At 46.6% G+C, this 25,299-nt stretch overlaps 1 protein-coding gene across 15 annotated transcripts in view; it reads right to left on the bottom strand.

Annotated features, from left to right (window-relative positions):
- Window positions 1-25,299, bottom strand: part of FOXP1 (forkhead box P1) — a 385,680-nt gene that overhangs the window by 86,593 nt on the left and 273,788 nt on the right. For all 15 annotated transcript variants that reach the window (XM_075433280.1, XM_075433293.1, XM_075433294.1 and 12 more), the window contains one exon: window positions 22,077-22,202. In XM_075433280.1, the coding sequence (XP_075289395.1) occupies window positions 22,077-22,202 (126 nt within the window). The remainder of the gene's footprint in view (window positions 1-22,076; window positions 22,203-25,299) is intronic.

The raw sequence follows: 25,299 nt of genomic DNA, 5'->3' as shown, positions 1-25,299 counted from the left end.
AATATGATTGTGCAGGAGTTATGGAAGACATTTCAGCAAAATTATGGTTCCCTCTAAACATAAAAATATTAATAATGAATCAAACATCACAGGTAAACAACAAATTTTATATAACTGCACCCCCCCACGCTTCTAGATAAATAAATAAATAAAAACAGCAACATTTTTGCTCTGCATTCATATTTGATTGATCTTAATAAATTTCCATCTCCTTTCCTAATAAAGTGTAATCTCTTGTTTCCGCCACAAAGTAAAATTTATTAGCACACTCTTCTACCAGCAGGTCTGCATCGCTCACAGCACAGTGTGCAAATTGTTCCAACTATGCTTGGGCATTATTCATAAATTATTTTTCTGCCCCAAAGTACACAATATATTGAAAGGTAATCACCACTAACTGTTCTCTGTTACTTTCCTTAATTATGTGAGATAGCATTTATGTCACGTACGGCAGAGGAAATGCTGCAGTTTCCATTACAACTCCATTTTTTTGCCCTGGGTTGAACCACGGTGTTCACACAGAGAAAGCCTTCTGAGGACAGGAAAGACTGGAGGTGGTACCTGGTCGGAGCTGGCAACACCTCCACTTGAAAAGAACAGCCCCTGCCCACCAAAATCACCTACCGGGCACCACAACAGCGGGGGCTCCGAGAGGCAAAGGAGGTGTTTTGTCCTGATGTTAAAGTTGCCATGGTAAGAAAAAAAACCCTCCACAGAATGAAACGCCAACAAAACAAACGCCAATCGAACACATTTTTGCCCGTTAAGTATTAACCAGCGAACTCCTGGCCACCCTGCACAGCTCATCTCCTGCTCACCGCCTCCGCGCAGGCAGCCCCAGTGCCCCCAGCTCTGCGTTTTGGGGTGGATCCCCCCGCGCCGGGGCTGGTGCGGGTCCAGCTGGTGTGAAACACAGTGTACAGACGCGCTGCCCTCTCCCGGCAACCGCCTTTTGGCGTCAGGAGCCTTAACGCTTCGCCTCGGCTGACACCCACCACGAAGAACCCCCGTCTAAAAAACCATGCCTACTTCCACAACAACTTCTACACCCCCGCCATGTACACACATATATCGCCACAGATTTAAATTAAAATAAATCGGATTAAATACGGGCCCTATTATGTAGAAACGCCTATCAGTCTGCTACACGGCTTACTCGCGCGCAGCCCAGGAGTGCCAAACTATCTACTCTGGTTCATCTGTGAGAATAACCTGGATCACCGCTGGGCATCTCGCCGGTTTTTACTCACTGTGAGGAACGCATGCTGGCATATTTTCAAGAAAACACCTTCTTAGCAGTAACGGGCCACTGTTCTCATTTCAGTGGTCCCCAAGGGTTCACGATACAGTGTATTTAGCTGGCTCATAGTTCCAAGTTTTCCTCCAATATTCAAAAGCTATTTTTAAAGAAGACGGCCACGGGAAGAGCTTTTGCTCATCTTTAAAGAGGAAAACAGTTAACTTTGTGCATGCAACAAGCCAACTCGAATTACTTCCTAAAGAAGTGTTCAGGCAACAGCCCTCGTGGTTAGGCAGGGGCGCCCAGAAAAGCTGCAGCGCTGCTGCTGCACCGGGAAGGGGTTTGAAAGCGGCGCTGGCATCTCTCTGCTCCTGCTAGAGCGAACGGGTGGCACCACATCTCCAGGAACCAAACGCATCTCCAAAACGCCGAAAGAGCAGCACAACAGTGCGATCTGCAAAGCTGGCAACAATGCTAAAGCCGAGGAGACTTACTGCAGGCAGGAGGACAGAGAGGAGCCCTCCGAGATGACCTCTGGTTGCCATATCAGACTTGCAAGGTACAGTTGCTTGCAAGGCAGCGCTGCACTACCAGGAGGAGCTACGGAAGGTTACCATCCCAGCTTCCCCTGTACATGGATGAAAAGCTTTTTTGGAAGCAGGGCATGGTGAGAGAGGCCCCCTCGCGACCACCCCCCTGTGATGCACATAGGGTGCTTCTCCTCTTCCTCGCTGTCTGCGGGTCAGGATCGTCCCCTCGCTCAGCCGGCAGGATAGGGGACGGGAGCGGAGGAGAAGCCGGCGGCACGCTGCGGGGCAGGAGACGGCCCAGCTTCGGCACAGCCACCGCTGGCCTTTGGCCATGTCAGTTGTTTTGATGGCGCACGTCTGGTTTCACATGGCAGAGAAACAGCCAGCCGTACAGGCTAAGCAAACACCCCAACACAGGACTTTGCTCTTGGATCCCTCGGGGTCATCCGGCCGGCTCAGAGTCCTTTGTGCAGCACTAAGCAGGGCTCACTGCGTGCTCTGGGGTTTCCCTTTGTGCTTCCACGCCGGCCCTTCACAGCACAATGCTGCGGTCCATCACTTCTTCCCAAATAAATGGGGCCTGAACCCAAGGACAGAGTACTCACCTCCTGCTTCCCAGGCAAAGGGGGCTCCTCTCTGCCAGCAACGGTTATAACCCATGGACGTTTCCTATCCAAATCCGGCTGCCGCTTCTCCCAGTCCTTTTCTCCCCCCTGAGCCATAAGAAAGCAGATGATGTTCAGAGGTATCGGGCCTCCGAGCCAGGAGGGGATGCGGTGGGGCAGCCGGGACCCACTCCTGCGCTGCGCCCGTCATGGCAAAGGATGAACAAGCAAATAGAGGAATTTGTCTGGGGCCCCTTAAAACAAACCTGTCTTCCCGTATCCCGTGAAATCCCTCAGACTGCCTGAAGACTTGGGGCAGGGCTGCCTGGCTTGGAAAAGCACAAACTCTCTGCGAAGTGTAACAGCAGAGGAACACTACCAAAATCCACCCCTGTGAGTGAAACTCGGACTCACGCTCTGGAAGGAGACGACAATTCCCTGCCGTTAAATGCAGCCACTGCTGGGGTGGATGGTGGCAGCAACCGAGCTCTGGAGGAATTCAGGACACCTGAGCCACCAAATCCCTCACTCCAGTGAAACTGCAGGGTGATTAAGCAGAGAGAATGTAACTATCCAAACTGTAATTTGGCCAGCATAATGGATCTAACACCCCTATTCTTGGGAGGAAAAAAAAAAGTAAGTACTGTATTTGAAGTTCAAAATCTAATTAACTATTTGAGAAAAAGAATTCTGTTTTCAAAAGAAAATTCCTGACAATATAAAGAGAATTAGTGCCAAAGTTTTTGAAGAACTGCACAAAATGGTATGAAAAACGTATGATATTGTAATAATAGGAATGACTGAATCTGCTCAAGTGTTCCTTATACCTTATAATACAAGAATAAAATACAGTGTAAATCCTTCTATCTACATAAGTTCCCTATACAGAAAAATCTCCTCTTTAATAGGTTTACACCTTTAACATGTATTAGTTTGGAAAAGTCCTAGGGTATAATTACACATCTTGGCTTGGCACATTAATAGCTGTTCCCTTCATTTACTGATTTCTTTTACTGGTCAATTTGCTATTTTACTACGCTGCTCTCACAGCTCGGCTTCACAGCAGCACCCTCTGCCAGCAGACCCTACGCTGGGAAGGGGAGAGGGTCCGAGCTGGCCACGGGCCGCGTGATCCCTTAGGGAGGTGAGCTTTCACACCTTGCTCTCGGCCATCTGCACGTACGATGCTCGCCTGGGATGTGCCATTCGCATTGACCTGTGCCAGCAAGCCGCAGGTCGCAGGCAGAAGGAAGCGGAGCTGCCCTGGCTCCCTGGAAAATCTGTGCAGAAATACGCCCTCGGGCCCAGGAGAAAACAAGTCAAGCACGGCTTCTTCAGGGCTTCCTGCCACCTTGCCGGTCATGCCTCCCTCCAGGTCGCTGTGGACCACGCATGTGCCCAGCAGAGCCGTGCTTGCTGCTGCACAGGCTCCCAGCCCTGCCGCGCTGCTCCCTCTCACCGTCCCCAAACCCCCTCCACCGCCTCGCATCCCGCAATTCCTCCTTCGCTCTAGGACTTCCCCGCTCTGCCACAAATTCTGCTCTCTGCTCCCCTGGAGCTCTGTCCCCATCGCTCCTCCTCGCCCTCCCTCTCCCCAACTGCTGGAGGAACCTGGAGAGATGCTCAGGTGGGACAAGATGCTCACCTGGCTCCACTGAAGAGCTGGAGAGGACCATCTCCCCACCAGAGAGAAGGGAAACCTTTAATGATCTACCCTACCAGTCCCTGCGGGTTCACTTTGCACCTCTCAGCTCTGGGCTCAAAGGAGAAGCTGGCGTTCGCTAAGCCTCCGTCCAGCTTTTACAGGTTTTTCGACAGTTTAAGAGGGTTTTCTTGTGTTATAGCGGAGCCATTCATTTAATGGCTTTTCAGCACTGCCATCATAAACCAGAACTTTTCAGGTGTTTATTACTCAGCTTTAAAAATTGGCTCTATGCTGAAATTTGGCAAACAAAGTGTCAGCCTAGGAGAAAATTTTATTTTTTGCCAATTTTGTACTCTAAAAAAATGACCCCATTTTGGCCTCCATAAAAATGCAGCTTTTGCTGCCTCTGTGACACTGGTGAAGTAACAAGTCAATATTGTAATATTGCCAGCAGAGCTGCAGTGATTTAATGCCTAAAATTGCTTTGAAGGTGAAGAGTGCTATTGAACTGCTAATTATTAACTATTATTACTGATCCTGCCACACAACAAAGATGCAAACAGAAAACAAAGGGAATATGAAACGTCATTGGAAAAATGAAGCAGAATGAGGGTCCGGCGCTGAACACGGACGAGCTGGAAAACAAGAGTCAGGAGGGCTGGCAGGGTGGGGGCCTCCAGCCGATGGAAGAAGAACGAATGAACTGATATGGAAATATTATTTTTCATTTTCCAGGACGGTATTTCAAACACAAACAAAATACAAGCGATACCGTGTAGGCCTGCTCCATGCCAAAGCTAGCAACGATGCCGGATCGAAATCAGCTCTAAACCAAGCTGAACTGAGGTCAGCAGGGACCTCATATTGCTCAGCCGGAGCCAAAAGAAACGTTGCCATTTATTACACCACGCAGAAGACAGAGCCTTGCAGGCACTGAGGATGGGCGACCTTACCTTGGCAGCCCGGCAGAGACACATTGACATAAAAACGGGCTGGGAATTTCAAAAGGCCCAAAAGATGTCAGCATCCCCCAAGCCTTCGGGATCCTTTCAAACCCCATCTGCACGGGGCCGGCCCAAAATCTGACCGAGGCTGATCCGACTTGGCTGAGCAGAGGGGAAAGTAAGCTGTCTCCACTCTGAACCTCCCCAGCCGCTCCGCTCTACGACCTTCTCGAGGGACTGTGGCTTCATAGCAGAGTGGTGACAGGGTGAGTAGTTCTTCTTTAGGGGAAAGGGCGAGGACCAGGAGGCGAGCGCGGCCAGGGCACACTTTCATTTGGAAAGTGCCACATCAAAGCAGCCCGGAAAGGTCATCGGGGCTGCCTTCAAACATGGTAAAAAGAAAAAACAATTTATCTTTCTGGAAACTTTCTGCTTATCTAAGTGGCAGCTATTTAAATGCAATTAACAAGCAAATGATTTTAAAATTACAATACATTTAATAAGGCAGCATCACAAACAATTTGCATCTCATTAAAGTGTTTGAAGCTGCAGAGTCAGCCTCCCAAATGGGCTGCACGTCAGGTGGGAAACGCAGACATAGTCAAGAGCCTCTGCGTTGTGCTCTGACACCGGACAGACGCCAGGAGGACGGCAGAACGGAGGGGCTCGGTGGCCCATCGGAGCCCCTGGCCAGGCCAGCCTCGCCGGGAGCTCCAGCCACGGCTCCCGGCACAAGGAAGGATGCCCCGAGCCAAAGCTTTGCTGGAAGTGGGTGTAAAACGAGGAAGGAAGGAAGGAAAAGGGTGGGTGTGTGTGTATATGGGATGGGCACTTTTTAATATACATTCATGAACAAAGAGTTTAAAGAAATTTCAAGCTATTTACTCATCTATATAACTAAACGTTTACAGATTACACTGCCACAAACCTTCTGAGATTGCTGCTGGGTTTGGACACACATGAATTCTCAGGAGCCTCTTGCAGAACAATCCCACACCAAGGCGTGCAGCAGGAAAAGCCTCAGACAAGTAAGAGTTTTAAAAGCTTCTAACTCACTTTCAGCTGTGATTTACTGTGGTGGCTCCATTTAACCTGGAGGATGCAGGAGCACTTCCCAGATCACACACCACTTCCCCACGTGCCTTTGGCTTCCTTTAGACAGCCCCGCTGCCGGACCGAGCCCCGCTGCCTGGCTCACAGCCTAGGATGCAGGCTTTGCTAGGCACAGCTTTACAGGGGTACCCTGGTGGGTAAGGGCTGCTGGATTTTTCCATCAGCGTAAGCTCTCACCAGACCAGACCCTTCTGCTGTAGCCCATGGAGTGGAGCGATCTGGTAGGAGGCTGGTGGGAAGCTGTCGCCGGTGGGAGGGAAGGAATATACACAGTGGCTCTACAGGTGACGCATTAACAAATTCCTAGATGAGTGAGGAATGCAGCTAAACAGCCTTAATTTCAATTACCTGAAGGCTTGAAGGCGAGGACATCCATGAGAGAGGACTTCCCCGAGTAAGTCACTTTTCACAATCAGCCTCAAGAGCTGGCACCGTCAGCCAACTACAGCGACTCACGCACCAACCACACCTTTAATCCAACAGCTTGCTCCAAAGTACTGCACGAACTCAAAAGGCACAAACAATACTTTCTCTAAAGTTCAGCGCAAGTTCCAATACCACCTTTCACTTTCTGTGCCTAAAACTCCACCGGCTCTGGAGCTGCGCGTGACAGTTGTTTAACGCTGCGCAGCACAGTTATATACAACACTGGCAGGAGAGAGCGAGAAAATAGTTTACAATTGAATCTGCAGAGGAAATTTGGGTAAGTTGAATGTAATTATCCATTTGGAAGCTGGCCAAGGGCTGGGACTACTCAAAACCAGGAGGGAAGCTGTGAGAAGCGACCGGTTTTGCTCGTCCTTTTGCAAGGCAGCACCTCCGAGCCGCCCCGCGGGCTCTCGCTCGGTGCTCTTCAGCGGGGAGAGCGGGGCCAAGCCCATCACCCGTGCTGCTCCCGCCGAGGAGGCTGTGCTGGCATCCCAGGGTCCCGTCCCGCTGCTGCGAGCCCTGTCACAGCGATAGGGAGGCACTCCTGCCCCGCGGTGCCTCGGCCAAGGCGGGGGCAGCTCCAGCCCAGTGGAAAAAAAAAAAAAGGGAGATGGAAAAAGTGACTAATAATAAATAAAAAACACCGGTAGAAGCAAACCGGTCATCGTTTTGCCAAGCGATGTGCACGTAACCGGCTGCTCTGGGCGCGGCTCGCTGGAGAAGCCCCGGAGCCCTCCGGGTGGTTCCTGGGTCTCTCCGTCCCGGTGCCGTCACTGCTAGCGTGCGTCACCCCAAAGCTTCCTGCCCAGAGATGCCACCGACTATCGACACCGGCCTCGCGCGCTTCTTTTTCAGACCTGTGGTTTTAAAGTTTGTCAAAACAGGATACTATTTAAACTTAAAATGTTATGATTTAAACACAGACAAAATAGTTCTTGCTTTTTTAGCAGCCAGACATCAGGCTTTCCTCATGTACACACCGTTTGGGTTTTTTCTGAAGGCCTTTGTCCGTGTTTGCCAGCACGCTATCTCTGCGAACCTGGATGCGAAGACAAGTGCTGAAGCAAAACAACAATCACTTTCTATGAATTACTGAACATGTGTAATTCATTTATCTGTAATATTGTGCTAAACTCAGCTCCAATTAAACAAACGAAAACACCTGCTTAGCACACATAGATCTTTCCATACCTCAGGGGAAGACACATCAGTGTGCTCTGTAGTACAATCTGGCTCAGAAGCCTACACTAACAATGCAAAGCTGGGAGGGTTTCTTTTTTTTTTTTTTTTAACTGCTCATATGCAAGAAGATATAAAAAACACAGACAGGGAGATTTTGGGGGAGAAGTATTTGGTTTTAATATTTCTATCGTTAGCACGTGCAGTTCCATAACATTTAACTGCTCATGGGGGGTTTCTCATGGGCACTCGGACCCGAGGGCATGCATCACTCCAGAGAAAAAGGTGGGATAAGGAAAACTTTAAAACACAGACCTCATGATATTGTAAAATTACCCATGAGACCTCGTGCTCACAAATCTGTCGAGCCAGGGGAGAGGACGTTTCCTTCTCTTCTGCTTACGGACCACGGGCATCCACCGGCACTGGGGGACGTCCCTGCTGTCCCCCCATATTAACGGGCTGGCAGCGCATCGCAGTAACACACAAACCGGGGGCACCCCAACCCGCCCACCATGGGGCTGAGACCGCTCTAGGCACCCCAGATGACCAAGCAGCGGCAAACGAGACACAGCTTCATCTCACACACGTTTTGAACCTACTCAGGGGTGTCCCTCTAGGGGTGCCTCGGAAAGGGGGGTGCCCCGGGTGTCCCCCTGCCCAGGGCTGGTTTGGGAGCCCCGGGTGCTCTGCTCGGTGCAGCAGCCACCATCAGGAGAGCCTGCAGCCTGCCAGATCCCCTACACTTAACTCATTTCCTATTCTTTACTCAACCGCCTGCAGACAATAAGCTGTCAATCAGATCCCCACAAGAACATTTACAATTATCTTCCCTCTCCTGCACCTCAGCATGGCCCCGTACGAATAGCTCCATCCTAAACTGTTCGCACATGAGCCATTTGCAACTCCTCTATTGCCGTAACTGCCCTGACTTGAGAGGCGTGTTAGGAAATTGAATTTCCCCGTGTTTTGAAACAGAAGTACTTTGGTGGCGAAGCACAGAAGCAAAAGAACGGGCCTCCTACAGGTGTGAGGCAAAAGCAACCAGGAATGGAAAAACTGCCCCAGGAATTATTATAGCATCCTGTGCAAGGAGTAAGGCTGTTTGCCGCTTTTTTTTTTTTTTAGTTTGCTTTTCCCAGCAAAATCAAAGTTACAAACTGAAAGCGGGTTTTTTTATTTCTGTTTTGTTTTTCTTTCCTTTTTTATTTTTTTAAGACAGGGTGGTCCCCTCTGCTCACTCCTGCAGAATTAGCAACGAAACACCACCACGGTTTTTTTCCAGCTGGCTCTGCTGCTCTGATGTGTCCACTGCCCGGCTCTCCCAGAAGAAACGGGTTTGTTTTTCTTCTGGGTAGACACAGCTGAGTGAAGGACTCAAAAGAAGCACACTTTCCAAGCAACAAGCCCAAGTAAAAAATAACAGTGATGGAAGTCATAAACATACCTTCCCTTGTAGTGCCAGTTGCGGACAACATGGTTTAAAAATATCTCAACTGTGTTCTGCATTATATTAATGCTCCTGTTCCTGACAGAAACCCCCCAATGCTTTGGGGGCACTTCCCAAACACTGCAGCCTGCGAGCCTGGCCAGGGCAGGTCCTTGGGTCCATTCCTAATAGCACCAAAATCATTGCCATCTCCAAATTAGGGTGAAATCAGTACAGCCATCATTCACCACACTGGGACTTTACTGATTTTCTGCTCACCTGTCTGCTCCAGGGCCAGCACGGCTAATGGCGAGGAGGTATTCACTCTCCTATGAACTGATTTGGGCAGCATCTTTGACGGCTGTCAAACAGATAGGTAACTATTGCCATTATGGCTTTTTTCCTCCTATTCTTAATTCTTGCTCAGAATATTTCTACAACCTTTTCTGATGAAAAATAACCTATCTGATATTTCTCCTTGCCTTTAAAATGTTTATCCTGCTCCGAATCTGCGAGGTGTGATATCATCAAGGAAGGTCAGGTTTCAGCGAACCTAATGGCTCCACTGTGTGCTCCCTCCACTCTGAGAAGACGAACAACAGTCCCTCAAGTGTTGCTGCTGGTGGCACAGCAGAGATTCATGAGACGGAGGGTTAGAAATCTGAAATTAAAATAAACTGCTTAAAACCTGCAGAGACAGAGAGAGATGCAGGAGACCAAATATAATGGGACAATCTCTTAACCCAATCAACAAAGTGCTCATTGTTCCAGTTTAAGACAAGTAACGTAGCAATAAGTATTGAGCAAAGGAAGTTAACCTGTATCCACAACCTCTGAATAAACACAAAAGTTCAAAGTAAAATCAATGCAAGGCCTTTGGCTCTTGCCAGCTTGTGCTTTACTCCTTCTTGCTTGGCCTTGTTTTTACTTTTGGGGATTTTCTTTGCCTTCTCTCCTGTTATTCCCACTTTCCTGTATAAACTCCTTATCAGACAGTTAAAGGACAAACAGAAGGAACCGCCAAGTGCGTAATTAAACAACGCAAACGACAGCTTGGCTGTGTGCTGCAAATGCACCTGCAGGTAACTGGGAAGCAAAGGGCTGAGCACGACGCTGACCCAGAGCCCCCGTGGAGCCGGGCCAGCCCCCACCTCCTTCCTCACCCCTTCTCCTGACGCGCCACCAGACACAACCCTGCAGACCTCTTTAACCATCAAATCCAGTTTGATGCTTACCCTATAGGATAGCGTAGACAGCATTTGGCATCTGGGGAAGACACAGGCATGTTCATCTCTGCTATAAAAGTCTGAGCATTCAGCCCTTGATCTGAGTATAAATAAATGCTTTGGTTAGTTCTTATTTTTCCTGAAGTGGTTTATCCACTCCCGTGCCAACACCTTAGCCAGTAATACAGGTTTTCACAGCGAGTATTAATTCTGACTTCACTTTTAAATCACATTTTCTTCATTTGAGCATTATTATATTCCACAGAACCAGGCGTGAGCATCATGCAAAAGGCATTCTGGTCCACGGTTGTGAATACAGCTGTGTAGGCAGAGGAATATTTGTTTTCCAAGTAATTTGTGCACATTCACAAAATTACAGCTGTCTGCAGTTTTCCTGAAATATCTGCCCTGCTGTTTACAAGCCATAAAATATAATCTGTCTTTCATAGGGTTCCAATTGGTAAATTTGGAAAAATATATATCTATGTGCATTTCTTTTTTTTAACACTCAGATTGGCTGCTCCCCATTACATACTGGCTGTTCTGCCTGTACAACACCAGCACGAACTTGAGGAGCCGCTGTCCTGAGACAACGGTGGGCAAACCTTAGGGAGAGCCAGACGGGCCCTTCTTACAGACCACTCATCAAGTTGCACCTCACTCTTACCCCATAGTAACCACGCTGTGAAGAAGATCACATGAAATGGAGGCCTAGGATCCAACCCAGCTTCGGGCGACTGGTTGCCACCTCGACCCAAACAGAGCTCATGTTGGGATGGAGCTGGGAGGTTCATCAATTAACAACACAGCCAGTGACAACGGGGACAGATCATCAACAAACAGGTCTTTTAGCACCTATTCTTGAAAGCGAAAACAACATCATTAAAATTACTAAATCTGCCCTGTGGCCATGAACCAACGGGCTAGGCTGGCAGTTGGCATCTCCCAACAAGTTTGCTTCGGTCGTTTATCCAAGCTATGAAAGAGTTAGCCAAAGCACTTCTACCGATTTTTAGGGGTTTTTTTTCCAATGAAAGATTGGAAATTTGTCACAAGTGTTTCTGATTTTTGCCTTTGGCTTTGTGACTGTATAGATAACAAAAGGGTTTCTTCCAAAAGTTGTCTGAATGCACAAAACACCATTCCCTAGGACAACAAAATCCTTGGGATAGAAATTTTCCACAGCAAATGTGGAAACGTGCACTGTACCTGCACAACACAGACTGACCCTGCTCAAAGCCCGGGACGCAAACCATGAGTAACTCTTGGGCCCAAAGTCTTGATGAGCAGCGAAGCACACAAAAATCAACATCCTACCAAGAAATCGCAGCAGATGCGATCGCTACCGTTGGGCAAACCAGAACTGATTGCCTTAGTGCTACTGGAGTGGCTTTGGCATAAAACTCATTTGAAAGAAAAATCAGAGGTAGGAAGCTACACCCATCTCAGTGGGACCCCTCGACTCCAGTGTACTTCCCCGACGGCTGTCACTTAAACCCAGGATAAATCCAGCCCAAGCTGCTTAACCCCACGCTGCAGCCCTTCCAAGAGGTGCACGTGGCTGCACAGATGTGTCACAAGAGGCTCAGCATTGAGATGTGCCACACAGGTCAATAGCTTAAAACATGGCAACATATTCTTTGAATCTGTACTGCTTAAAAAATGCCAAAGTCATGGAAGTGGCAAGAAAGCCTTGAGATTTGATAATCACACTTACTGCTTTGAACACCCTCAATCCGTGTGCTCCACCACATTGCGTACTCAACGCACGCTGACGCATGGCACGAGCTACGGAGCTGCGACACAACTCCCGTGACATAATGCGACGGAGGACAGTTTTCCGGGGGGCAAATGGCACGGAGGTATGGCATCGGTGACCTCGATGGCTCCGGCACAGGCACTGCTGCCTCCTGGCACTGAGAGGAGGCGGCGGGTGCTGCTCTCTGACACCCGTTGCTACCCAAGCTCCTCCCATCATCTTCCCACCTCGCTTCAAAGACAATTTCAGAACTTCTTCAGTGAGACACGCTAAACCCAGGATGTAGATTTTCCAATTAGTCTCTGTTTAAACATCTGTTGGTAGACTGCATTTAACATTAGTTATTTGAGCAAAGCGCAATTTGATTAGGCTGTCTGAAATGGAGCCAAAGTCTGCAAAATAATAGCTCAATTAAATTTTGTTTTGCTTTCATTTGTCTTTTACTTTCCTGAGTGTGATACAGTTGCATATAATCAAGTAAACTAATTCCTTTCAAAATGAGAGATTTCAGTGCCTTTTCCATCTCCTCTCAAAGTTTATTTAATAATCTATTCCATCTCCTCCATGCTTCATCGAACTTCATCCTGACACAAAGTATATTTCTTTCTTGTGCCTTCAATCTACTTTAATTTTCCAGTCTTTCAATGTCTTGAGATTATACAGCATTAATGTCACACCTTCAATAGATTAGTAATTTATAAAAGGCAGATTACACTTATCAAGAAAATAAAAAACATTTCAGCAACCCAACAGCCTTTCCTTTGCACATACCACAAAGTATTTTGCCAACCTGACGACACAGCTGTAAAACTGTCAGGCTCCGACGCCACATCCGAGTGGCATTTCCAGTTGCTTCCCTGGGTTTAGATTCTCCTTCTTCTGTTCTGTTGCACTTGTTGCCCTGAAACTTCAATATTAGCTCTAGAGATTTAAACACATGAGGCAAACAGCTGCTCTCCTCCACTCCAGCAAGCTATATCAAAATGCCTTCTCTCTTTCTCTCCTGCTTTTTTTCCCCTTTCTTTTTAAACAACTTGCTGTAACTCAAGTATTTCTGGCAAAGCTGACGGTTTTAGGGCAGAAATCTGCTCGGCGATCGTTGCTGCAGATTCCTCCAGTGCACGCTGCTCTCGGTCGGTGCACGAGGAACACCAGAGCTTCCCCACGCTGGCTAAAGAAACTTTGCTTTAAGGAACAAAAAAAAAACAAACCCAACTCCCAGTAACTTAGCTGCTATGTAGATGTGTATATGATTTAAATTTCAGCATCAACCATTTAAATATTAACTTCCTTCACACTTCTGTTAAAAGAAAATAAAAAAGCCTGCATTCTTTGAGAGCAGAGATTTCTTTTATCCCAGGAGATTTTTGATACATAGTACTTCTTCTTTAGTGTTTTTTTAACATATTTGTTGCAAAGTGTGAACACAAAGGGACAAGCTGAAATAGGTATCTGGCAGGCTCTTCCCCAGCACGCTGCTGAATGCCTCGAGTACTACTGCAGTTGTTAAAAATCTGTTATTTTGATGCAGAAAGGCCAGGGACTTCTCCAGCGCCGGTGCAGCTCTGCCCTGCCCTGCCACGGGCAGTGCTTTCAACTACTCCTGCGATACAATAGCCTTAAAAACCAGAGGCAGCTACAGTCCGTGGAAGTTCAACACGGGATACGTCCTATTGAAAATGTAGAGAGCTACTAAATATGACAACCATCTGATGTATGAAAATTATTCACAACCAAAAACAGACAGTCTGGAAATAGCTGGGATGACTTCATTTAGACAGAATTACCCAAATCTGTTTCTAATATACACAGTACACATAATAAATTTTTACAATATGACAAGGAAAACAAACTTCATAAAAGTTCCTGATCTTTTGTTACACAAGCAAGCTATAGCCATGATATGTTTATAATATTTTGCCCATGATATCACAGCTAAGTAACAAAAGCTATGGAACACAAAAACCAGTTACTAGGTATGACTTCACCTCGTGACTCCCGTAACGACACCGCTGCGCCCGTCGCCCCGGCGTACCACCTGCCCCAGCCCACGGCCCCCGCTCGGCAGGGGCTCGCCGTGCCGCTTTGGACTGTTTCCTTTTCTCCCTCTCCCAGGCACCCTTTGGCTTGGGAAGCCGCGGATCTCTCCGATGAGAGTTTGTTTTTTTCCAGCGACACCAGGACTCATCTGAACGGTAAGAGATTTTTAGCCTGTTTCCTTCACTCCTGGTTATTTGACAAGTGCTTGAAAACCCTGTTATAAACAATCTCTGTAGGAAAACAGATGATGTCTTACGATCACAGAAGGTAATTTTTTCAAGAACCCAACTTTTTGAGCGTTTCCCAGATGCACCGCGTCAATCTTCCTGCGTTTGACTCTCTCAGCTGGTTTTCCAGCCCGGGCGTTTCGCCAGGCGGGCCGGACTGCCCCTCATTGTCACTTCTGTTCGATGGCACTTGCACCCACTGCTGTTATTCCAGGCTTCAGGAAATTTTCTAACCACTGGACGGGCTCCAGCGCCGCGCACTAATAAGTTGCAGATTGCAGCGCTCGAAGTGTGTGTGTGCACGCGTGTGTCAGATCAGGGCCACGGTTTGCAAGGGGGGGGCCGGGGGGGAAACAGTAGTTCAAAATGCTGCCTACTCAAATTGACAGAAAAGTGACCCCTGCACTTCATCAGAAATTCCTGCAGACTGACAAAATAAAGGAGTTTGCTTTTATCACACACAGTAAGACTCAGATGGAAAAAAGGAAACACTACATCACTCGACCTTAGGTTGCCCCCTTTTCAACCGCAGATGAATATTATGTATAAAAATTGTAAATCAATTTGAGATGTATTAAAGGAGATTCTCTTTTTCTGTATTAAAGGTAATACCTTTTAATCTCTAGATTTATTTTGTGATGTCAAATAAATGAGAAAGACTTAAATTCCGTAACTGAATTTTGTTACTCTTAAGTCTATTTAGCATCTCTGCATGGTGTTCACATAATTTCCGACACTTTGCTTGCATCAGGAAATAATGAGCAAGCACCACTTACCCAACACTGAGTCACAAATATTTGCCTACATTAACAGAGCATTAAAAGCCATTTTAAACAACTTAAGGAAATTGTGCTAGCCTTTGAACTGTGATTCACTACTACGAGAAATTAAGAAACTTTTCCTCTTCTGAAGGCAAAACTCAACTGCCGCAACCTCCTTGTAACATCCTAGAGCAGACTTTCCTCTTACAGATCCCCACACAATGGATTTCTTTGCTTAATGAAACTACTTCTGAAATTTTCCTCCACTCAGTGTTGGGTACTTTGAAATTTCCATCTTTTCACATCCTTGAACTCTCATCAACGTTTTTTTTCCAGACTGTGTCAATAAAATTGATTACTTGCAGTTCCGAACTCTGTTCTGCACATGGAAATAAAACAATTTGTTTTAAAGTATTTTCTGAAGAAAGCAGAACTTGGCAATCATATCTACAAGATCAAAAAAAAAAAAAAGAGAGAGAAAAAAGGGACAAACCAACCAAGCAAGGCTTCCCCACAAAAAGCAAAACAAAAAGAAACCTCTCCAGCAATACAAAAGAGAAGCAAGGTCCTGATTTTATCATGGCAGCAACGGGCTAAATTCCTGGCGTACACCTCATCAACCCCACCGTTGTTCTCCAGATTGATGTATCTCCCTGTCGGATACGAACGATCTTTTCGGATCATTAATATGTTCATTAATTTGTTATCAATTCTAGCTCGCTGTACTTAAACCACTCTGTACCGTGGCCCGAGAGTGCCTCGGCAGCGCTGGTGTAATCACACACGTCGGGACCCCTGAGTACCCGGCTGTCGAGACGCCTCACACCTACAACCGATCTGTTGCTTGTACAAGTTTAATCTCGGTATTAAGGAGCTGATTGTGGAACCATGTCGCTCTAACATCTCCAACCCAGCTGCACATCACATAAACCGCTAGCGGAGGGGGCAGTCTCCCATCAGCCCTAGCAGCGGTGCATACCTTTAACTCCCTAATCTGCAATACTACAAAATACCGCTCTCATTTCTTCCCCAGCACAAGTGGACTACCAGCAAGGGTCCAACAGTGTTATTCCTAATTACCTTTTTTTCACTCTTGATCCTGTGGCGCTCATAATTAGTTACCTGGGGCTGCAATCCAATTTGAAGTGATGACAAGAAAGTGATCCATGAAAAAGTAATAAGTTAAATCCAATTTCAGCCTTCCTCTAATTAAATGCACATGGAACTAATGACTCAAACCCTACCATTTCAGTGATAATGGTAATTAGCGAGGTGGGAGTCACTCTCTTTTTTCAACACTGTAGGTGTAAACCACAAGGTAAAATGGCAGGAGCACTCTTAATTACATGTGTCATTTTGTCAGCAATTTACACATTTCTGACCAGCCAGGAAGGTTTCATTTGTTTTCCCCTTCCCCGAGGTGGGTTACACACGGCCGGACTCGGGCACGGCCAGCCCCACGGCTCCGCTCCCAACCTGGCCAGAAATCACAGTTTTTTAACAAACCACACTCTAAACGTTTCACGTCAAAGCAGAAAACCTGCTCGGAAATTACACTTGGGGTGCTCTAACAAGCCACAGGGCTGGAAATGAGGGATCCTGGCTGCTACTTCCCATCTTGCCCTTCAGGACTGACTTCTTTCTAAACTGGCAGGTGCCAAACCCCCAGACACCCCGTGGGGAGCCAGGGACCTGAACGCCACTGCAGATCTGCAGCTCTCGGACCTCGGGCGAGTCACTTCGTGTCTCTCTGCCAGGGTAAAATGAGAATAATCATGTTTGCTGACAGTACCTCACACTGCCAGCTCTCCCAATACATTGGTATTTTCCTAGAAGCCACGGTTTTTTGGAATCATGTAATTACAGGACAATCATAGACTCCTTTCAAGAAGGAAAGGAGTTTGTCACCTTTCTGCTCAGACTGAAAAGCTGGAAAATCTGAATACTAAAGGCTTTAAAAAAATATAAGAGAGCAGCAAAAAAAGGCCCACAGGTTTCACTGAAAAAAACCCTTAGTATCCAAATTTTTAAGCTGATTATGTAATTTTGAGGACCTGACTCAGATTTTGTTCTGTTTGTGGGGTGGATGCTAGCTGCACTTCATCGGCACATTCCACGAACTGACTAACACCTATAACTGGCCTTAGGGATGAAAAATAAAAGAGCTATGGGGCTTTTGGTAGAACCAGCAAAACTCAACTTCGCTTTATTTCCAAAGTCAAAAATACACAATGAAAGATTCAAGTGAAATTTTTTATAGGTAAACTATTGAAACTCTGCAGAAGTGAAATCTCAACCCAACCAGAGTTGGTGGCAAATTCCCACTGGCTTGACTGAGGCCAAATTCAACTCAGCTCCTGTGTTTAAGAGTGAAACAGAGATACTCATACAAATAGAACAAATACACTTTCAAATTTATTTCCCCATCCAAATTAGCTGCCGAGACATCATTTCTCTACCAGTTGCTAAAATTACCACTATGTAAAAAGGGTACACTGCGTGTAAAAACTGAGGCTACGTAACCTGGTGCTCATGTGCTCCAAGCAAAACAGAGAATACCCTTCCCTTCACCTTTCAGTGTTCATTAAGCTGTTGAGCTAACAATTTCTGATTTCATAAAAAACAATAATAATTGCCCCCAAACTCAAGCGACAGTTTTGGTTTTTTTTTTTCCTCTTGCCCTCTTCTATTTCTCAACATACTGGAAAAAAATATTAAGATAACACAGCATGCAAATTAAATTCTACAAAAGCCCAGCCAAAAGGCTGCTTTAAAAAGCCGCGGTATGCAAAGGCGAGGACAGCTCTGTCCTCTCAGCCTCTCCCAGTCTCACCCCAAAAATCTAAACCAAACCCAAATTCTTTTCTTGGCCGTGACTTAAAAGGAAGATTTATCTTCTGTTTTGTCAACTGAAAACAAAAGTTTCCAACTCCGTAATTTCATTATTTCGTTTCTCTAAACACAGGCAGGTTAACTATCATACAACAAATCTCATTTAATCACATAAAAAAGTCAAGTGATGGGTTTCACTTGCAAGATACTGACTTGGACGTCCTAAATCTGTTTTCAGTCCAGTATCCAACTTTCAGCTCAGTGCAACACACAACATTTACGTCTTTAAAAAAAATTGTATTTTTAGTATTGCCAAAACACACATGCACTTTTACTTTCTTGGGAGAAAATGTGTCTCTTGATTTGTTTCCAATCTGTGTGCTCTTGCCAGCAACTAAAATGCCTGAAGAACCAAAATGAATAATCGTTAAGAGCATCAGCAATTAAAGCTGCAAATTTTAATCAATATATCTATTAATACAAAGATATATTTATCTTGGCCAGGAAAAATGTGCACATTTTCAAAATCCTAAGCACACCTGGCCTGTTAAATTATTTGTTTCACAGACTCAAGGAAATCCAGTGTCTATGGCAAATATATTATCAAACATGCTTTCATTTTTTTCACTTCCAGTAATTTTTGTGGGGCTGGTATTTTTTATATTCTTTTCCCAACCGCTGGTTACTAAATCCATTCCTTAACTTTCAATTTTCTTTTGTTTGTGTCATCAGGCTGTGAAACTGGGGGTCACTGCCAAATATAAAGCACGGCAGTGTGAGATAGGCTCAAAATATGAGTCACCGTGTATTTGGAGATTTATTTTTTTTCAGCTATCAGCAGAGCACATCTTCACTCTTGTCTCCAAGTTCTTATACACGAAATATCTCAAAATTCGCTAAAAGCAGGTCTCCAGGTAGAGTTATCAAGGTCAAGAGATCCCAAAGAAGACCGCTGGAGCCCACTGTCATGTAAGCGCTATTGAAGACACCGTGCCCCAGTGCGGCCACGGGATGCCGGGATGTATTTAAGTACCGTAGCTATTTGGTCAGTGAATAAAGAAGGAACATAGGAAATTATCCACGAGGTGGTAACAGCTTAGCTACACAGCGCATACTAGATTAATTTTCCGCATCTGTTTGTGGTGGTGGGGTTTACATGACAAAGCCTGCCAGCCAGCATTAAAGTGCCGAGCCCAGGACGGAGGGAGCTCTTCCAGACCTACGTGGGACCACGCCAGCCTCCCCTCCCGGGGCAGGCAGGACCACAGAGCATCTTACGAGGAGAACCAGCACCCCGGGCAAACGACCTCCTTTCCCCTCCGCTGTTTCATGCCAACACAACTCCCCAACATTCACGTTAGGAACTTTTCGCCAGTGCCCTTGCCAGGCTCAGCAGAGGTAAGCGATGCCTACGGTACTCTTGTTATGCACAAAGTCTATTTGTTGCCAAAAAAAAAAACAGGTAACTGCTAACCGCTGTGGCTACATAATGAGACATCTATATTTATAAACTAAGTGCAAAGATGACTCGGTTCATTATTTAAGCAAACTTCTGAAAAACGGGCACATTTCCACCACCCTCGACATCTATTCTCCGTACTGTCAGCAACGGGCATTGCCTCGTCAGCGCGGCGCCATCCGACTTCAGGGGCTGTGAGTGCTCGCGTGGGCGCAGTTTTACTCAAAAACTCTACCCCCAACGCCACCATTTCCTTTCAGCAACAGATACTCATTGCAGGGATGCACTCAGGGTCTGTTACATTCAAGAGGACTTCTAGTATGTCTAAGACCGCAAAAGCATCAGGAGTGAAGAGGGAAAAAAAACCCAAAACTGGGCAGTCATTTGAATCGGTGAGTGACAGGCTGGGCCAGCTCTCTGTATACATTAATAAATTAGAATTTTAATTGTGTCTCTGACTGCAGGAGCTGCTCCAGTACTTTAATACGCACCAACAATTGGCTATGTTATGGAATCCGCGATGTGGCCTTCACTGTTGACCTCTGCAACACAATTCCCAGTCTGACTACGGAAACTGTTTGGTTTGATCCTTTCAACTTATTTGAATCCTGACAAATAAGCTCACAGCTGAAAGGTCAACACAGTCATATTTCATCCTCTGGAGCTATTCTTAAGACATCTGCACAACAAAGCACTTCTTTTAGTACCTGACACTGGACCTAGCCAGCACAATCTCTCATTAAAAATGTCCCCAGTGGAAGAGTCTATTAAAAGGCATATGGATCAGCTACGGATTTACCAAATAAAATATTTTTGAAAGCATTAACGTAACGCTTTGGATTACGGCGCTCTGCGCTGCCAGTAAAACGTATATTTGCCCAATGACAAAATGCTTCATACTTTCCAAAAGAATAATAGCTCGGCTATAAAGTGCGAGGTGTTGTCCAGCAGCCTGAGCACAGGGGTGGGAGCCAGGAACTCATGAATCTTAATCCTACCTCTAAAACCAATTCCCTCTGTGATCCTAAGCAAGTCACTTAACCTGCTTCCCTCAGTTTCCCAGTCCAGAACTGGGATAATGCTACTCACTTATCAGACTTTCCTTCTGGGGCTGTTTTGGAGATTAGTATTTGCAAAATGCTTTGAAGATGAAATCACTACACAAAAGCTAGAAGTTGTCCACGCTGGGCCAAGGGCTGCAGTTAATAGTTATTCCTCGCTCAGGCAAAACTCCCCTTGAAGTCAGGCAGCTTCATTTCGGTTATAGCCGCAGGATCGGGTCCTCTCACTTTACTGTCAGGGCCTTTGGTGAGGTTGGCTTTACCTTCCATATTCTACTACATATTTAAAGAGTCTAGGATCCGTATTTTTGGAGGAAAATAATCTGAAGCACATATAAAAGGCAAGAGAAGCAGCAATGCTGTCAGGGAACTCATGGTGATAGTATATCAAACTAAAAAAAAAAAAATTAGAAAGAGCAAAACAGACATGAGTTTGACAACGTGCTATGACAACAAGTGGAAAAAGAAAAAAAAAACCCGGAAAGAATTTGGGGCTACAGAGGCTGAAGCATCAGATATAGAAGAGTGAGATAAGATAAATGTCCCAGCTACACGGCTTTGTGCGACTGCAGCTGAACTGCTGTACTCAGTAACTTCTTCTCAAAAATACAGTGACATGCTGCAACTGCAAAGGAGCAATAATAAAACCAATAGCCAGCTGCAAACCAGCAAAGTGGTCAAGGGTCTAGAAGCGCCAGTTTACGAAATACATAAAGGACTAGATACATCTAATTTGCCAAAACTGGCAAGTACATGTTAGTATCTCAGATGTTTGAGGAGTGTGAACACGAGGCAAGGCAAGGGACTGACTCAGTATTTATACAAGCAGTATTACTTGGAGCAAGAGGATGGAATTAAAGTGGAAAGTTCCTGAGCGTGTGCTTTGTTATGGAAAACCATCCGAAGGAAAATAACAGCAGTCCCACCACCACCTGGGATTTCGAACACTAGAATAGCAAAAAAAAAAAAAAGGAAAATGTGATACATGACCTAATAGGTCTTTCTTGTCTTTAACTCCCATGATTTATCCCACAAGACTAGCAGAACATACTCCAAAGCTGCCTCTGTGTGCATAGATCTTCTGTTTGGGAATGCTGTATTGGTTTTAGCTTTTTGAATTCATAACAGCACAAAGCCCGATAATATTTAGATTTTATTTCTGAAGATGTCCATAAATCAGCAGACACTAAAAGGGGAAAAAACACACCGATGATATGATATCCTAGTATTTCCCAATATCCTTGACACAGCAAATCAACGGTTTGAGTGAACGCAGACTACAAACGGAATAGCAATCAAACAGAAATGTTAATGCAAATCTCCTATGCACACTGACACGGCAACAAAAGCTACTACACTTTGTCATGACCCAACCCTACTAGATGCTAATAAAAGTACACGCTCACAATTTGTAAATACGCCGTGGGTGGGATTTTCAACAGCATCTAGCACTGGTCCTCCCGCCACAGCCACTCTGTGGACTTCACCAGGAGGAAGCTCCTGGAGGTTCCTCCCATCCCAGCGTTCACAAGAAAGACGTATTTTTTCAGCTTTCACAAGCCCCAGCCCCCCACAGAGGCACAAAGGCTCCCCTTACCTGAAGGGCTGGCTGTTTGTCATTCCTCTTCGGAGACTTTAATCCACTAACTTGTTGCTGCTGCTGCTGCTGCTGTTGCTGCTGCTGCTGCTGTTGCAGTAGAAGCTGCCGTGCCACCTGGAGAGCCTGCAAGGAAAGAGGTTTGAAAATTGAGTTTACGGCAGACAGGGGAGCTGCACGCACAACGCAGGCTGAAGGCATCCCTTGGCCATGGGGCACCGCTCCACTCCTGAAGCTTCTACAAAAAAACCAACTTGGCACTTGCACGCAACGGGGCAATACCCTACTGCTAGATTTCCCATTTTGACTATGGAGGAAAATCGCAGCAGCTGATGTCCAGCTCCTGTGGGGAACCTTGGAGTAACTGCAGAAATCCTGGTGGTGAGCACCACACAGCTATTTTCATCCCCCGCCTGGAGCAGCTCACAGCCCTCTCTGCTACCAGCCAGGCTCATGTGCTAACGGCCTTCACGCTCCTCTCCTCCAGCGGGTCAGCTCTGGTTTACAGAAGAGGGCAGTCATATCTCACTGTCTGCTCTCCCGAGCACCAGAGAAAGTCAGGGAAGTTTCTGGAAGGCTATGGTGGGAAGAGGAGGAGAGCGAGCAGCACACGGAGCAGTGCTGAGTACCCCAAGGTATCGTGGTGAAGGCTGAGGAGCTGTGAGGAGCCAGGGGGAACACAATGAAGAGTGGGGACAGCACCTTGCCCCGCCAAAAATCACCAAGAGCGTGTCACAGCCCAGCGACGGGGACTCGGACGGGAGGGGGCATAGCAGCGAAGGGACAGCGAGGCCTCACGGGACAAGGGGCAAGGGACATGATCCCGAAAGCACGAGCAGAGCATCACGTGGCAGGGGATTACTGCAAAATTTCACGTAAAGTGAGGGAAAAGTGTCCCTCAACACTGAAGCCAGCCGCTCCATGCAGCCTGGTTTCTCCATCCGGTGGGGAAAAGAGCGCTGGAGGAGACAAAACTCGAGGGAAAGCAGGAGAAGGAGCAAGTCCCTGCCCTGGCTCCCTCCTAGCCCCCAGCCAGGGGACTGCAAGGGTGAGGCTGATCCCTGCAAGTCAGGCTGTAGCACAGCTGAGGCTCCGCTGGTGAGACCCAAGCCCGCTGCTCCCGAAGGATTCACCAGCACCGGACTCAGGCTTCCTTGGTCTCCTTGGAGACGTTCAGTACATGTGTAGGTGGAAAAGTGGGAAGGCTGAAGACTTCATTAATGTAAAACAAGAAAAATAGTCCCTTTGCAAGATGCCTACACGGAAGGAGGGAAAAAGCCTTCCCCACTCCTACTGTGTACGCTCTCTGAGCAATTTAATTAATATCTATTTAATAAGGAGTCAGATATGCTTCAGGTTTCACTTGCTTCTCCAAGCTGCAAAGTGTTTCATCTCAGCACAGAACCACCGAGAATGGTTTGACACTAAGGACTGCAAATTCAGATCTGCAACCCCTCAGTAAAATTACGTTATTTTACGGCCTAGAACCATCTTTTTACTTCTGAAGGGACATTCAGCAGCCCAGGGGGCTGAAGAACCACCGCTGCCGGCCAGCACGCCAGGGCAAGCAGGGAGGAGAGACCTCACCACGCGCTGGCAATGAGCTCTCGTTTCAAATAAAATAACAAGTCTCCACTGGATCAGAAAAACTCTTTAAGGGTGGATGCCATTTCCAACAGAGCTTGATGCAATGAGGCACCAAGCTCTGTAAAATCAGATTTTGCATTTAAAGGTGGCATGTCGGTCCTCAGTGCACCCACAATGTCTTTAAAACGGTTCATGCCCCTGCGAGGGGTGCGAGGAGCTGCCGGGCACGGGCACGCTCCAGGGTGGGCAGGCATCTGTGCTCCCACAAGCACCACTGCCCTCACCATCGGTTCAGCGTCAAGAACCAGCAGACCCTACAGCCTACCAATTAATAGAATGCAACAAAGCAAACCTTTATGCAGAAAGTGGTAAGTATGGTTAAAAAAATGTTATTTTTATTGAATTAGCTTATTTAGCTGTTAAAGCATCTTCAAGGGTGGGCAGACGCAGCAGAAATAAAACCTACAAGACTTAAGGGGATGGGCAACAAATATTCACCTACTTAACAGGGGTGTTGTATGGCTTATTTAATTAATGAATACTTGTAAAGCACTCTGAGTTGCTCAGACAAGAAGCGCTATACAGTACAAGCGCAACATATTATTATATATTATTAAGACTGGCTCTGCAGAAGAATAATTCCAGGTAAATGTGCAATCAAATGATCATTTTAGTTCCCAGTAATTAGATTCAATAGGCCAAAAAAACCACAGAAGCCTTTCTTTAATCATACACTAAACAATCAGAACATCCCTAACCTTTCAAGCAACAGCCTTTTTGAATAAAACATCACCAACTTATAGATATTATTCCAAAAAGAACCAGTCACCATATGTGTTGTCTCTTTGAAATACAGTTGCTATAGCAGACCCTGCATGCATTTCATGTGATATGATCATATTCTATCCGTTCTGGCAGCTGAGAGGTTGCACAACTAAAATTGGCTGCCAGAAATTTTTGAAGATTCCCAGAACAAGTAGCCATGCAAGAAATGCCTGCTTTCTACTCGAGCTGGCCGCGGAGCTCCATGCAGCTCGACGGGGTGGCCATGGCCACCACGAGCCCTGACCATGCCTGGCCCCACACCGACGAAGATCTCTGCCCTCCAGCCAGGCTCGCAATGGCAAGGCTCTGATGGAGCAAAGCCAGAGCTCTGCCCCAGCTCCAGTCCCACCTGCACAGCATCCACAGCACCCTACACCCACTCCTGTGCAGGCTCTCCACTCAAGGTGACATCCACACCTCCCTGCTCTGTGTCCGGTTGGCACCTGTCCTGGCTCTGAGACCTGGTGGGATCAGTGATGGCAAGAGGGAGGAACCAGCATGGAGGGTGGAGCAGGAGTGGAAGGAAAGGATTAAAAGAGAATGAGAGTAATGAACGAGTTGGCTGGAGGGAGCATCCCGGATACAAGGAGATGGGATGGACAAGAACAGCAACGGGAGAAACGTGGAGGGGCAGGCACGGGTGAGATGGTGGCAAGCTGATAGCTCCGGGGACTGCAGCTTGAAATGGCATCTCCCATCTCTCAAGATTTCACTCTTCCACTTACAAGTGACCGCAATAAAAGCTAAGCATCAGATGAGCTTGGGTTTAAGATGTAGAAGGTTGTTTCTAGCTCAGATCTGGTTCTTAGTG

The sequence above is a fragment of the Opisthocomus hoazin genome, chromosome 11 (assembly GCF_030867145.1).
Source record: "Opisthocomus hoazin isolate bOpiHoa1 chromosome 11, bOpiHoa1.hap1, whole genome shotgun sequence".
Classification (NCBI taxonomy): Eukaryota; Metazoa; Chordata; class Aves; order Opisthocomiformes; family Opisthocomidae; genus Opisthocomus; species Opisthocomus hoazin.
This window is presented reverse-complemented; position numbering and strand designations above follow the sequence as displayed.